The sequence below is a fragment of the Polypterus senegalus genome, chromosome 1 (genome assembly GCF_016835505.1).
Source record: "Polypterus senegalus isolate Bchr_013 chromosome 1, ASM1683550v1, whole genome shotgun sequence".
Classification (NCBI taxonomy): Eukaryota; Metazoa; Chordata; class Cladistia; order Polypteriformes; family Polypteridae; genus Polypterus; species Polypterus senegalus.
Window position 1 is genome coordinate 61567350 of NC_053154.1, and position 16077 is coordinate 61583426.

The 16077-nt window shown below is 34.7% G+C and overlaps 1 protein-coding gene across 3 annotated transcripts in view; it reads left to right on the forward strand.

Moving 5' to 3' along the window:
• The first annotated feature begins 4386 nt into the window (after positions 1-4386).
• The window catches only part of LOC120526583 (homeodomain-interacting protein kinase 3-like), a 174536-nt gene continuing 162845 nt past the window's right edge, over positions 4387-16077 (forward strand). For 2 of the 3 annotated variants that reach the window (XM_039749748.1, XM_039749753.1), the window contains exon 1: positions 4387-4772. In XM_039749748.1, coding sequence (XP_039605682.1) covers positions 4697-4772 — 76 coding nt within the window. In that variant the 5' untranslated portion in view covers positions 4387-4696. Of the gene's footprint in view, positions 4773-11122; positions 11279-16077 lie in introns of those variants that run through there. The other variant, XM_039749761.1, reaches the window with a different exon arrangement.

The following is a 16077-nucleotide window of genomic DNA, read 5'->3' on the forward strand; positions in this document are numbered from 1 at the left end:
TTTCAGTATTATTATTTTAAGTTTTTGCATAAACATTTATATAAATAATTGACCACATTGGCAAGCAAAGTGCCTAGATTGAAAGCGCCACTGCTGAAGAGTAAAAACCCACGTCTGACTCTTTGTGTGATCATAAGCAACTTACTCAACCTAAGCCTGTGCTTTTTGTGCATCAGACTACCACAACTGGCATTATCCAGATTTAGGGCTTCTCCATATTGTTCTTTCTGCCCTTTGATATCCCAACGTAAGGCCAATGTCTCTCCAAATTTGCTGAGGATGTTATTCACCATGAATGCCACTATCTGCAATGCAGTTTTGTTAATATTTTTCATTTTATAAACTATTTAGGAACTACAATAAATTTTGCACTTCAGCATTACCAGTTGATATAACATAACATTCTCAGGTTCTCTTAGTGCAAGTCATGTTATGGGATCTAAACTGGCAGCATTGGGCACAGAGCAGGAACTAAACCTGGATGAGGCACCTGTCTGTTGCAGAGCCCACTCACACAGAGACTCAATCACAGGCTGCCAATTTAGTATTAATAATTACCCTGCAAGATAACAATTTTGTCTTTTGTATGTGGAAGGAAAAGCAGAGTACTTGGAGAAAAACCAAGGCAAACATGGGGAGAATAAGGGTGGGCACAGGACCTGTGAAGCCTTAGTGCTAAGACTGTGCTCTCTATATAGGAGATAGAAGAGCTAATTTAATATGACTAGAACCTATAAGGCCAAGGGTGGCATGGTGGCACAGTGGTAGTGCTGCTGCCTCGCAATAAGGAGACCAGGGTTTGAATCATAGGTCCGCCTGGTGTGGAGTTTGCATGTTCTCTCCATGTATGTGTGGGTTTCTTTCTAAAGATGTCCAAGATGTGACTATGTTCAGGACTAGGAAAGTTAGGAAATGACTGACTGACAGTAAGGTCAACTTCACTGTGTTTAAACATCTAGATAAACTTGATTTTTAGTGTAATACATAACATTGTAAAACCGACTTAATTGAATTCAGGGTGAAAGAAGCATCAGCAGAAAAAGAAACATGCCACTGAAGAATAAAGGAGGTTGTTTTATTCCAACATTCCTATTTCAATGTAGGATTTTGGGGGGCTAAAGCCTATCCCGGCAGTAATGGGAAAGGCAGGAAACAACCCTGGACAAAGTGGATGTTATTACATTCTTGCTTGGAAGCATGTTTAAATCACACAGTGGACTAAGAAGGTGCAGCTGCATCTATGCTCAGTGTTTACAATACTAGACATGGTCTAAACTGAAACACCCCTAAGCAACATTTACTCTTCAAAATAAAAATATTCACAATACCAAATGGCACATTCAGAAATTAATTGTCTCTTATTTAATTTTAGGAAGTAATACACGTCTATCAAGTATAATTATTCAGAAAACCATGTATGACAAATGGACATTATTAAAATGTAGAAAATTCACATCATTTAAAAAAATCTAGCAAGTTGGTCAAAGGCTAAAACTGACAATGCTGTAGGGATATTTTTTTCAAAAGTCTGAAATGTTCAAATGAAAATGAATAAATCAAATACCAGTGTTATACGGCAATAATTCTTAAATTTTTAAAGGTAATAAATGCTATATTTAGAAAAAAATGGATTAGTATGATGAAAGTTTCCCTTGATATGCTGCCAATACACTCTTAACATATACAAAACAACTACTTTACTCACCTGTTTTTCCTTTACACATTCTTTTTGACATCACAGAGTTCACATATTCACTAAATTGTACATAATTATCATAAGCAGATTTTAGAATATATAAATATACCCATGTCCATTTGGGTTTCCTCCAGGTCCTCTGGATTCCTTTCACACTCCAAAGTTTTACAGGTGGACTGGCAATGCTAAATTGACCCTAGCGTGTGTATGTGTGTTTTCATCCTGCAACAGACTGGCTCTATGTCCAGGGATTGTTTCAGCCTTGCTGTGTTTTGCTTCTCCTTCCTTGCACTCCTGCTCAGGATAAGGCAGGTTTGGAAGCTGGATATCCAAAAATTCGCCACCTATATCAATACACTAAATAAACCATATGACCTATAATCATGAACCATTTGGTTCATTCTGTTAACTGCTTGCCCTTTGCAAACATTTTATGTGCTCTAAATATATTCATGTATTTAAAACTAATTTTTTTCATTCCATTTATGTATTTTGTCAACCCAATACTTTCAACTACTTTCAGCAAAATGTAAGTCATTATTATATGCAAAGTACTGTTCATTAAAAGCAAATTCTTAGAACATGAACAGAATTAAAATAAACAAAAACATGCCTATCTGTTTAAATGATAGTACATGAGACTTCCATAAATTTACACCTGCTGGAAGGATTAAAAAATGTACTGAAAGATGAAGTTGAGGTAACACGAAATATATAGCTTATCTGGCAAGTTTCATTGAAGACTAAAAATATTTACAAAATAGTTTTATATTTACAAAATACATTTTCATTGAAGACTATAATGGAATACAGAATAGTTTTATATTTACAAAATACATTTTCATATAATTTGTAAATAAAATTGCAAAATCTTCTTGTGCATCTGTTGTCATTTTTAAAGCAGACTTTTCCAATTTATTAAATTAAAATATAATGAATAAAGTCCACAACTACACTGCCTCTAACATGTTATTTAAATTATTTTCCATTCAGATTAATGTTGATTTTTAAAATGGCAAGATATAACATTTTCTAAATCCACTTTACAGATTTACAGGGAAGCTGGATCCTGATCCCAGCAAGCAAGGGAGGAACAATCCCTAGACAGGATGCCAATGGACAGTTGGCAATCCACCAAACCCTGCATGTCTTTGTACTGGTGTAAATCTGTAGCACACAGAGAATTCTCAAGAAAAGAAAGAACATGGAAACTCCACACAGTGAGAACTCAGAACACGAATCCTACTTTCCTTACTACATAAAGCAGTTATGCCATAAAATGTAATTGTATTATATTTTTATTATATTTTGATTAAGAGAATTGCCTGCTCTTGGATAACTGTCACATTGCATGAATCACATTTTAAAGTTTTCTAGAGATTCTTCAATTTCTTAAGAACTTTCCTTTTATTTATTTATTTTTTGCAGTTAGTTAATGCTGTATTAACAAAAAAAAAAATACAATGATATAAATAATTAACAATACATATTAAGAACTAAAGCTTATAGCATATAAATAAATAAAGCAATGCCAAGGGTATTTCACTAATCTATATAAACAATTTAACATGTCAGTTGTACTATTATCTTTCTCATTTTAATATTTTGAGTGGTTTTAAAATAAAAATCCAGTTCTGTTTTAAAATAGACTGATATTTGGCGTAGAATTCATTCACTTCATTTTATTTTCATTGGTACATCTACGTAATTAATAATAAATTATAAATAAAAACCTCTGGTCCACATTTGGGAATGTAAAATAAAACATTAAAATTGCTGAAAGAAAGCTGATAGTTTAAAGAAATTTGTAAAAAAAATACTCTAGGTTCTAATAAAATATGTATTAAATCTGAATAATATTTGCTTAACTGGCCAAATTGTATGACACTTCCTTAATTTTTTAGTAAGACAATAAATAATATCCTTGCCATTTTCCAAGCTTATTTTTAATTAGAATTTTAAAATTTTGACTTATTAATATGTCTTAGCAGGTAATATATTTTGTTAAGCACATTTCTTATATAATTATTATTGCATGGGCTATTTTCTCCAGTACGTTCCAATAATGCATACCTCGCATATAACATCGTAAGCAAAACAAGCGTGTGAACTTTTTTAGAACACTGTGACGTAAATAACGCGTCACGTAAAGGATTCGGCGCCAACATAGTCTAGCTGCAGACCTACAGAGCTCTTGTTTTATCGATTTCTCCGTGTTCTCCTTTTAAGGAGTTGCACGTTCCAATGGAAAAAATAATGGGGGGAGGGCTCCGTTTTACAACTGATTTATGCCCTAAATCTTAGGAAGAACGACTTGAAAGTAAAACAGATATACGTTCATATTAAGCGAGTAAAATACTATGTGTGCGAGTGATTGAGTAGAATTGAAGCGTATGTCTACACTGTCAACGTTTTTAATTAACTTACTTCCTGGTAATAATTAATAAAAGAAAAACAAAAGCTAATGCCAATAAAGCTTTTCATATTTGAATCAAGATATGACGTTCCCAGTTCGGTCCTACGTTCCCAGTCATGCTATGCCTAATACGCATGCTCATAATGTTAACAGGCATGCTGGGATAGCTGTTCCCAATTCGCGTGTGCTCTTGGCTCGATTTGTTTGGTCTCGCTCCATAAGCACACAAACATTCCACACGCAACAGAAAGAGAGAGAGAGAGAGAGAGAGAGAGAGAAACGCATTAGAGATACAGAACGGCAGGAAAAGAAGGGCTTGTTGTGAAGCTGCGGGGCTCTGGTTTAACGTTAAAAAATGGGCATTTCGGCCCTCGCAACCCAGCCAAGATACATCATTTTACAAAGAAGAACGTATTAGCTCACTGTCGGATTGTTTTTGGGTTCGCTGGGTGAATTTGTTTTTTTTTCTACTTGAGTTTTCATGAAGTTCGTTGGGAAAATGAGGGAGGCGGCGGTTTTGTCGACGGAGAGCTTTCTCCTCTTGTTGGCCAGGACAAAATGGCAGCAACATAGACAGACTGAGCATGGTGTGGGCACGGTATAACTCCATAACATGTTCAGAAACGCGGTGGATTCTATCATTTGTTACTATCTGTGAAGGTAAGTCGTTTTTATTGCTCCTGTGGAAATTTGGGGAAGGTGATTGAGACGCGATCATTTGTTGCCAAAAATACATAAATAAATAAATTCAGTCATCTGTAATTGAAAAGTAAACACGCCAAGTTCTACTTGTTTGATTTTAATCTTTCCTTTGAAGGCATTTAACTCTCCATTATAAAATCGTCTCTTTTTGGGCCTTTACGGATTCCTTTATTTTCAATTCCCTTTGCCTTGTTTACTGTAGCCTCTAAAGTGTGTCGTTTCAGGTGCCAATTTGCGACTCCTTTCAAAGACTGAAGGTTTAACGGATAAGGCCCACTTTCTTATTTTTTTTGCGTGTACTATGACTGTTTAAAGGCCCGTGTCTGCATGTTCTAGATAAATATTGATGTATGTTTGATCTCTTCCTGAGCATTCTTTTTCTGTTTGTCACTCCTCTTATTTGGTAACTTATTGAAGTGACCTGGTTTTAGTTTTTAGTAAAGAAAGGCAACCATTTTGTAACTAGAAACAGGAGATGTTGTTTTGTTTTTGTATTTTATTTTTAATCTGAGTAAGTGGAGTTTCGTGTAATGCGACTTTTTTGCACGTGCTCTAAATAAAATAAACCGTTCACGCTGTTAATTATTTTTCCCTTCTTTTCATTGGGGAGGGGTTATGTTTTATGTTTACCGAAGTAAGCAGTTTCCATAAATAGAATAAGATGTAGCAGAACAAATACACACTGGCTAAAAGTAGCTGGTGATATAATCCAACAATATTTATGCATCAACTCGAAGTGGACTTTGATAATGGCGAGTGCAAGTCGCGATACAGCTGTTGTCAGCAAGTGAGTGCATCACAGTAAACTGATACTTTTCACGGCACCAAGTTCACTGTATAATGATGAAGTGTAAATAATTGTACAAATGAGATTAGCTCATAAAATTAGTCATGGACCGATTTTTTTCCCTTTCAAATATATTTGGATTACATAGCTAATTTCATTAAGCTAACAGTGAAACTGTTTCTAAGTGAAGTGTACAATAATCTGTATACGGGTTATCAAAACGAACGAAGACGGTTATGTATGATGTTAAAGGATCTCGGTATAACGGTGTCTCACGCTAAGATTATTCTTTACTTATCCTTACCTTGTGTATTACAGAATAGCACGTTATTGTCTTGCGGCAGTTAATCATTTCAGCTTAGTTTTATATGCTTAAAATGTTTTTCTCTCCTGGTAGATGACTCCATACACTAAAACATTTTCTATTCTCGGTCACTGCTGTGTATTTCGTACAAACTGAATTGCGTCATTATTTTTATTGGAAGTGAAAATAGTGGGAAAATAAAATTGTGTGGTTTTTGCATATGGTTGGGGACGTTTGGCTATAACTTCGTTTCAGGATTGCGTTTATGTCAAACTGTATACCAGTGGCGTGCAATGACCGAGTAGAATCCGAGCAAATAAACGATGGAGACCCAGTGTTTTAGTGTTACTTTGCCATTTAAAGATTTAGCAATGATGTCACCTAATGTGTACTTAAGCAAGATTTTGTTAAACACATTTTTCCTATTGGACAGCTCTTGGTTTTTTTTTGGCATTGCGTGTTTTACATTTTGTAACTCTTTCCTGCAGTTCGTCATACCTTTACTATTATTTGAAATAAACATGAAAGACCCTCTCTTATTAACTGTCCGAAACAGTTTCTGATAACCTTTCATGTTACTTTTTCTCCTGTTTTACGCAATTCTTTTTTTACGTTGCACCTTTTTTTGTAGGTCAGAGAAATTTCTTATTTGTCCCAATGCATTCTTGCCTGTGTTATTTTATTTAGTACTGTCTCATTCACATTTTGCATTGCACAATTGGCTTTGTAAATTGCAAATTTGAAATGTCTGTAGATAAGAAAAGATTTAACTTTATTGACATTACTTGTGTCGAACAGTTTACTGTGTAATATGAGAAATCTGCTGTTACAAAGCAGGTTTATCAAAATAGGGAAAGACGAACTAGGAGTTTGGTTTTTTAGTGGAGACACAATTATTACATCCTGCCAAGCACTGCAGAGTTAAAATGACCCTATGATTTTGTATTATGACGATGTTATTTAGAACATTGGATATGCATTTAGTCTTACGTTTATCCAGTAATGGATTTTGTAACTGGGTCTCTGTATTGCTTTAGTATTCCGCGATCCTGACGAACACTACATTAGTTTAGTTTGAAATGCATCTCTGGAATCTGAGACTAGTAAAAAGTGGGATTAAATCTATTTCAGCCTTAGCAGAAGTTTAAGTAACATGTTTTTCTTTGCATCTATTGTATGGTGTGCTTTCTTTTTCTGTGGTTATTCCTTTTTGTTTTTGTGTTTTTAGTTGGATGAAATTGTGTGTATTAGCATGTTTTTCTCCCTCAGACTAATATGTACTAGTAATTACTATATTGCATGCTTGTCTTTTTATTGTTAAGTTTAATTAACATTTAGAATATTGTATTTTCTTGGTCCCTTTCCTGGATAAGTGGGATAAGAAGATGGCAAGATATACATTTTCTAGGTTATCTTAAAGACTTGTTTACTAATGAGTGCTGCTTTGAATTATTCTGTTTCAGTTGACCAGTGCCACAGTCAGTGTTTAAAAAAATTGTCAACCTTAATCCCTTTTTTAAAATAGAAATACATATCAGTAGTAGGTTATTATAGTGCTTTTCAAATTGTTTTCCTCACATTTTTGTGTCATTTCTTGCATGCATGGACCGTAGGTTACTATGCCATGATGTGCTAAGGCATATTGCATAGGTTTGCAAAAGAGAAACTAGTTTCAACTGACTTGTCATTTCAAGTTTACTTTTGTAAAATCTTTCCTTTGTCTGGATCTTAGGAAGAAATTTAATGTTGCTGTTTAGTTTTCTAATTTCTCTCAAATATTTCTCCCTAATGGTTCAAGACAATTTTTGTTTTGGTATGTAATGTTTTATGGATTACCAGTTTGAGCATATTAGAGATTTGTTTGTTTCTGTGCATTTTGGAACAGTGTGTAATCCAGGTTAATGCAAATCCTGTTATTTTTTTTGTTTTTCTTCATCAGATGTTAATCTGTTCACATGTTTATTTGAATTAGATATGCACAATTAAAGTAATTTATTAATAAATATTGCGTATTAGCAGCATTTATAATCTTAACTTACCAGTGTTGTATTATCTATCTGTTTTGCCTAAGATAAAAGTAACAAGTATCATTCCAGCAGTTATTCTTTACATAGTCCTGTATTTGTTTCTGACGGGCAGTTTTGTTGTCTTAATTCTGTTAATGCTTACATAAAAAGTGGGAAAATTTGCAGAAACAAAGCAGTCTTTTCTAGGTTTATCTAGTGCTTGTTAAGACCTCTAGCTGTGCCCAATATCATATGTTTGTTGGTAGGGGCAAATCAGTTTATGTGCAGTATGTCTCATTCTGTACATTTTTTTTAAACTGTAAATGGAGTATATCTTCTCCAGTTATGCGAATAGTGCTCAAGTAATACACAGCTTTATTTGTATATGAGAGGAAAATAAGTTATTTTTGCTTGGCTGCTAACTCTTTTTTAAGAAGACAACACTTTGCTAAAACTTTGCTTTTTTACTCTATAACATACATAGGAAAATCAATAATTCTTGTATGTACACAAAATGTCTTTGTTTCACTATAATTAATCCATTTAATAATGATAGGACTCACTTAAACAGTATAAATTACGCTTGCCATCTGTGAGCAAAAAGGACAAAGGCTAGGCATTTCTGTTTACACTGTCATTAGTAACTATAGCAAAGAATAAAACATTAATGGGTCAGCCTGAGTATTGTATGGCAAATAAGTTAGTCTTACATTGGCTTCTACATACAAGTGAGATAAAATATTCAGATTTCCTCTGTGTTTAAAATAGTTCATCAATTGTTGAATTTTGAAAAGTTTGGTTTAATCATGAAATACAGTGGTGTGAAAAACTATTTGCCCCCTTCCTGATTTCTTCTTATTTTGCATGTTTGTCACACAAAATGTTTCTGATCATCAAACACATTTAACCATTAGTCAAATATAACACAAGTAAACACAAAATGCAGTTTTTAAATGATGGTTAACGATGGAAAATAATGAGCTCAAGGACTTGCGTGTTTGACAGGGAATTCAAAAACTGTATATATTTTAACAAATTAAGAAACCGTAGAGCTCTTCCACCTAAACAAAAAGTATTTTATGAGCATGGTTTTAACTGTAGCTTTGTTGAAAATATCGATTTGAGCTTAAATTACACAGAAACCTATGGTTCATTCAGTCATTTATATCAATACTGTGCAAAAATAATTTGTTTCAAATTGAATCTGTTTATAATGCATACAGTTTGAATGTTATCATACAAGATAAGTTAGTAAATGGTGCCTTTTACTAAATTTTTTTTTTTCTTTTTTGATTTGTAGTTTATTTGACAAGCATGTCATAAGGTGTGAAGGAGGGTTGAAATGACAATTGGCTTCCATTATTATATATGTAACTGATACACCTCCAGCTCACCAGTGAAATGTGGGGACAGTGGCCAATTCTGTGGAGTGCATTTCATGCAACTGACCTTGGTGACATTTTAATTCAGCAGTTAATGTGCTGTCACTTGTGGATGGTGATAATCATTCTTGTTTGGTATTTATTTCCATATAATATTTTGCACCTTAGTATTTCTAAATAACTGTGCTTTTTAAATTGTTTCAATTTCTAATTAGTAATCCTAATTAATTTCCTAATTAATTATTGTGAATTCTGTTGTAAAAGCTTATGAACCAGAGGGTAAACTTGTGAAGCAGTGGCAGCAGTCCTCCTGACTAATGGATTTTTCCTATCTGTGGTTTGCATTGCACTTAGACTTTTGGTTATTCAAGAGTAAAGTTTTGAGTTTGATTAAGTTTGAAAAATTGTCAGACCAATCTGTATATCAAAGTGAAAATAGAAGGTGAAATATTTACATAAATTATTGCATTGGGATTATGCTTTTCTTGCATTTGAATGCTAATCTGTCCATCTATGTAAGAGCATAGAGCTCACAGCTGTTGTTATTCGTCCGTGGGATGCAAATGCTTTATATTTGTATGCAAAAAAACATTATTGCCAAGTGATCATAATTTTCTGAATTTTCTGTACTTGTGACATTTTTTTTTAAATGAGACAACTGCAATATAGGTTGTGATTTGTATAAAATATATATTTTTTTGTTTTATGTAGAATACAATGAAATTCTTACTTGCATGTACTTTTAAACATGCAACATGTCACTGTTTGGTACCGTTATTAGTGAGATATTTTAATGAGCATATTCATTGTCAGGAAAGCATACTTCTCTACCTCAGCCATCTTATCTTTTGGAGGCTGCTGGCTTGACAAAGTTCCTAAAATAAAGGTGAAATAAAAAATTTGCATTAACCTCTGTAGCTACATTTTTTTCTCAAAAAAACGTAAAAAGTGTTGCATTCTTTAGCTTAAAAAAAATGACTTTTTTTTTTAAAGCTTATCTTTCCACCGTCAAATGTGCAAAACACTTAAAAGTACAAATTCAGAAGTGTGGAATGTATAAAACAATTAATAATAATATGAACAGCACAATATACATGTGCAAGTGTCACTTTTGGAATTCTGGAATCGCTTTAGATTTCACTGCCTGAAGACCGATTCACTTTGTCATCCCTGGTGATGAGAGGTGTTTCTTACAAGACACCATTATGAGGCTAGAAGATGATGTATCCTCACTGTTGACCTTGTAACACTTGAGCCTGACACTTGCGCAAGACATGCCTATAATATTGCTCAACAATCGTTCGGCACAAACGCTGTTGGCACTTGTACAACCCGAGTAAATCCCGGGTCTTGCATAAGACACATTTATTCCATCGCCTGAGTGACACTCTCGACTAATGCTTTCAGCGCTGTTTTTACAGGCCGAGTAATGCTTGTGTTTAACACTAGAGAGATAAAAGATTACATATGTAATATTTTTTCTGCATCTGTAAAGTGGGAAAATAATCCTGTGCCCTGCTCTGCAAACTTACTAAATCACTCTGCTCTTCCCACGTGATCTACCTTTCAGAAGGAATAAACCAATGCTGCTTGTGATTTGTTGTAATATTTTGTTGTGTAGAGTGGAGCCTGAAACCCCCTTTTTTTTTTTTTTTTTTTTTTTTTTTCTTCTTGCACCCACAAGCCAGAAAGGCATGTAACGTAGGGGGTGCTGGGACTAAAGTAATACATGCGTTTAACATTTTTTAAGTAATTTAAGAGTCATTTTATTCTATTTTTTTTATTTTATTTATATATGTCATTTATATGCATTACAGCTATGTGAAGAGTCCCATTTCCACTTTGGACTTCACTGTGTTTTCAACTGAAGGCTGCGTCACTGCTCAAATCATAAGCACAGCATACCTTGCAGACACACTTCAAGCAAAAAAGCAAAAATGATTAATAAGAGAGCATACAAAGGCACAGCAAGTTCAATCATACAGGTAGTGGCACTTAAATTTTAAATCTACAGACATATTTACTTATTTTTAATAAGAGTATTCTGGCTCCCGTTGCACTTGGGTCTTGCTTAATCCAGGTGGTTCGTTGTGCTCACCTCATTTGGACACTAATTTCACAGCCCTAGTGTGTACAGGTGTTTATCCTCCATGTGCCCCACATATTCAGAATTAAAAAAAAAAAAAAAACTTATCTGACTGAAAGATGTGACCTAATAGATACATGCCGTGTGTCATGCTGATTTGCTGCTTTGATGTGCCTGACATCTGTGTATTTGTTGGCGTATAACAACAAAAGGGAAACGGTAAACTATATCACTGTCACAGAAATTTTTATTTTGTCATTTATCATTAACAATAAAAATATGTAAGTTTGGTTGCAGTTATAGATTCATTTTGCAAAATGAGGGCGAACTTTTTTTTATTTAAAACATTTAATTAGTAAACCTTATCTTCGCATATCAGATAAATGTGATTGAAGACTCACAAAATGGGGCTCTTCATGCATGCACAGTGATGAGATGAAAGAAGCAGCAATACAAATTAGTCTTTAGCAAAACTTAATAATTTTAAAAAGGTTTAAATTGCAAAAAGCCCATAATGTGATTTTTATATTGATTGTATTTAGTTTGTACAAACCACTTAATCTTTAATAAGATAATACTTTGATGGTTTTGACAAACGGAACCTTTTATTCCTCGTCATGTTTGTTACATCTGGAACTTTTTCAAATCTGTCTCGACAGTACATGCCCCTGCATATCACTGGATCCTTCAGGTACCAGCTGTTAAGAATTTAAGATGATGTTTCATCGTTTTTCAGGCACACCCTTAAATACCTGCTGGCCTAATATATAAAACTGAAATCCAACTTCTTAAAGACTGTCTGGCAGATGGTCATATTGTGGTGCCATGTTTGAAGACAGCACTTTGAATAGTGTAAAATGTTGCCAAAATGTTTAATTTTATGTTGATATTGGACTATAAATTGCCAAACATAAGGAGGAAAGTGTCCAGAACCCCTCTGTGTGAAGAAGGCAATAAAATGGGATCGTGTTTGATAGTCAGAAGTGCTGTACAACTTGAATGTAACATGTATGAAACATGAAGTGTAGGACTCGTTAAGTGTGTTATAAGTTGAGGGTCCGTTTTATTACGTGTTTTATGGGATTTCTCGGGTCACCATTGTCCAGAGTTTATATAAAGGTTTGTTAGTTAAGGGTTGCTACCAGAGTCTACTAATTGACTTCTTACTGTGTAATGTGAACTCTCTTCAGATGGCAGCTGTTTTTTTTTTGTTTTTTTTTTTGAGCACTGCATGTATTTTTTGCAAGTAATACAAAGTAAAATTAGCACTGGTGAGAATTGTATTGGCAATTTATTTTGAGTATTCACTATTCAATGTTTACTTTTAATTCTGTAAAGGCATTTTATGATCACAATTAACAGAGTATTTGTTTTTCAGTCATCTGAAAAACCAAAATTTTTATGAATCTATATGTCCTAAGAATACATTCAGTTTGAAAGGAATTGCATTACTGCACAGCGAGTGCAAAACAGTAATTTTTTTCAGTAAGTTCAAGCATTCTTCAGTGCCAGCAAAGAAAGGTTGGAAAGGGTGATAAAGTTGCTGGATATACGTTCGGTTATTGCCAAAGACCATTTTCGTTCAAGAAATTTCCTACGTTGGTTAAAACCAAACAGCTGGGAAGTTGCACATATCATCAGCATTGGAGTCACTAACCGTGACAATTGGTAATGTACTCAAGGATGAACTAAAACTCAAACTGTCTCTAAACAGTGTAATTGCTTAATGTTATATGTAGGCCGTGCCACTGGTTCTGCTGTTTGGACAAGGAACTGTTTTTTGGTCCTTTTGTAATTCACAAAGTACCTCCACTGGGACCATTATTATCTAATAGAGACATTTGCAATGGCACAGATGATTGCGTGCAGTAGTAGCTAGCATGTTTGATTAAATTGGTTTGTCAAAATATGCAGGTAAGCTGGTGGGTTTCATTTCAGATGGAGCTGCTGTCAATTTACCTCCTGTGCTCCACAATTTTTAGTTTGTAATCTTATTCACATGTGGTTAAACTGTAGATTCTGAGATTTTATTAAGATATATTTTTTTATACATGTTGATTTCACCATGTAGAAATTGCAGCACCTTTTATTCATACCCCACATGCTTTTCAGGGCACCATGATGTTTGGGATATTTGGCTTCGTAGGTGTTTGTGATTACTTGGGTGTATTTACTTGCTTTGTTAGAGCAGGTGTAAGAGTTTTCAGCATCCAGTTTGCTTCCAAGCTTTTGATCACTTTTGTAGTCCATTGTTGCTGTTTTGCACCTTCAGAATTGGGAGTTATAACAATTAAAATCAAACAAACCTTTATGATGCTAACAACAAGAATCGAACAGATATTGGTCACTGCTTCTTGCAATGATCAAATGATGTTAATTTGTAGTGGCTGTGCTGATTCAGCTTACTGAAAGGCTTAATAAATGTCTGCATGATCAAAGCATCAGCTTAATGCAGGCATTAAGTTCACTGAAAACTGCTAGGCATATATGTTTCCATTTGAAAGATGTGTCATAATTGAGGCAGCTGTATGACTTGGTGTCCTCAATTTTTACTTCTACAGCTGATGGCAGTTTGAGTTGTCTTGTCAACCTATCATCATCTGTTAAATATGGTGAGATAGCATTACACTCGGCATTTAGGCATGATTTCTTTTCTCATGGTTTTGAGTATATGGATAAAGTGGTTGACGATCCTTTTCAAAATCAAGATAATAAAGATTCTGATACAATCAACAGCAAACACAAACCTCTAGACATGAAAAAATGTTTTTCATGTGATGCATATTGTCAGAAACACATTATGAAAATATTTCTTGGCTAAATGCAAAGACAAATACCCAGCTATGCTCAACATTGTCAATATATTTCTTTCTTAGTTTTTTTTTTTTAGTGTCCAGTGCAGTGTTTGAGTGTTGCTTCAGTAAAAGGTCCTTGGCAAAAACTTACTGACATAACCATGTAAGTACATCACACCTTGAAAGCCTGTTAAGATTGAAACGGGAAAGCCTGGCACCTGGTATCGAAGCAGCCAATAACTTAACTTCTGCTTATCAAGTTTTTTGCAAAGAGAAGCCAAAGCACAGACAGCTAGAGACATGCAGCAAGTGAAGACGTGTTATCACCCTCAACAGCTGTCAGTAGCTGACTTGGAATTTTATACTCCAGGTGAAGTCTGACAACATCCTTGTATGTAAACTTAGAATGTATAGTAGACTTGTTGTTAATTATATACAGTATTATAATTTTTAGCATTTTGTTAAGTAGATGTCTTTTCTGAAAACTAGTATGCTTCATTTTTGCTTTATTTTCAAAAGATTATAAAGGAATACAAGCACAGCAAAAGATTAAATAAAGAACACTGGATAGAAAACAGTAGCCAGTGTTAAATGCCAAAAACAAACAAATGCATCCATTATCCAACCCGCTATATCCCAATACAGGGTCACAGGGGTCTGCTGGAGCCAAACCCAGCCAACACAGGGTGCAAGGCAGGAATAAGCAGACACGGGGAGAACATGCAAACTCTACGCAGGGAGTAACCAGGAAGCGAACCCAGGTCTCCTTACTGCGAGGCAGCAGTGCTACCATTGCGCCACCGTGCCACCCCAAATAAATGCATGAAAGGCAAAATTCTGAATCTGAATAAACAGTAAACTGTACAAAATGCTGAAGGAAGCCATGAAAAAAGTAATTTGCATAAGTTAATATAAAGATATATCAATGTAGGTACTCTTTATCACCCACAACAAAGACTGTCAGTGAAACAGAGCTGAATTAATTGCCCTTTTAATTGGCTTTTTGAGTCGGTGGGCCACTCTTGAATTAATGTTAACAGCCCAGTATACTGCACCATAGAAAATTGCACTGGCCATCACAGATACGGGGATATGAAGGATGTCAAATTCCAAAATTAAAGTAATGCACTCTACTAAGGAAGAAGAGCCGGCTCTGCCCTTTCATGTATAGTTCCTCTGTGTTATGAGAATAATTCAGCCTGTCATTGAGGACTCCAAAGTACTTGTAGGAGTTCACCTCCTCTACATCCACTCTTTGAATAGTGGTTAGACTTAGGCTGGATTTATAATTCACACGATGCGACGTGTGAGCCTGTGAACACTGCTGTTACTCAAGCAGTGTACTGTTTATACTTGTGCTCATACTTTATACAAATCTGGAGGATTCCACCAGGTGGCAGTGTGAGATATCATCATCACAAAGAAAACATTCGGCTTCACTTTGTTCTGACTTGTCTAAAACATTCATTAATTTCCCAGGACATCTTGCCACAATATCTCTGAAAAGGATAGATGTTTAATGATTACATCCATCAATCCAGGGACACGCCTATTCCATTTGGCGCAAGGCAGAAACAATCCCCAAATGGGGCATCACATAGTAAATAAATACAAGCGCACACATACACTAGCATCATTTTAGCATCACCAAATCCCCAAACCTGCATGTTCTTTGAAGGAAACCGGAGCACACTGTGGAAACCCACCAGGGAAACTCATTAAATGCATGTCTTAACGACAGTTAATTAGTATCTTTAGTTGCAACAGTTTGCCGTGTGTCCCTTGTAGTCTCAACCTTAATTTTGGTCTCATGTCAAAGTAGAAGTTATTTTTCTTTAATTGTCTAGTGCACTTTATTAATGGGAATATCACAATATCAGACTAAGTATTCGATACCAATACA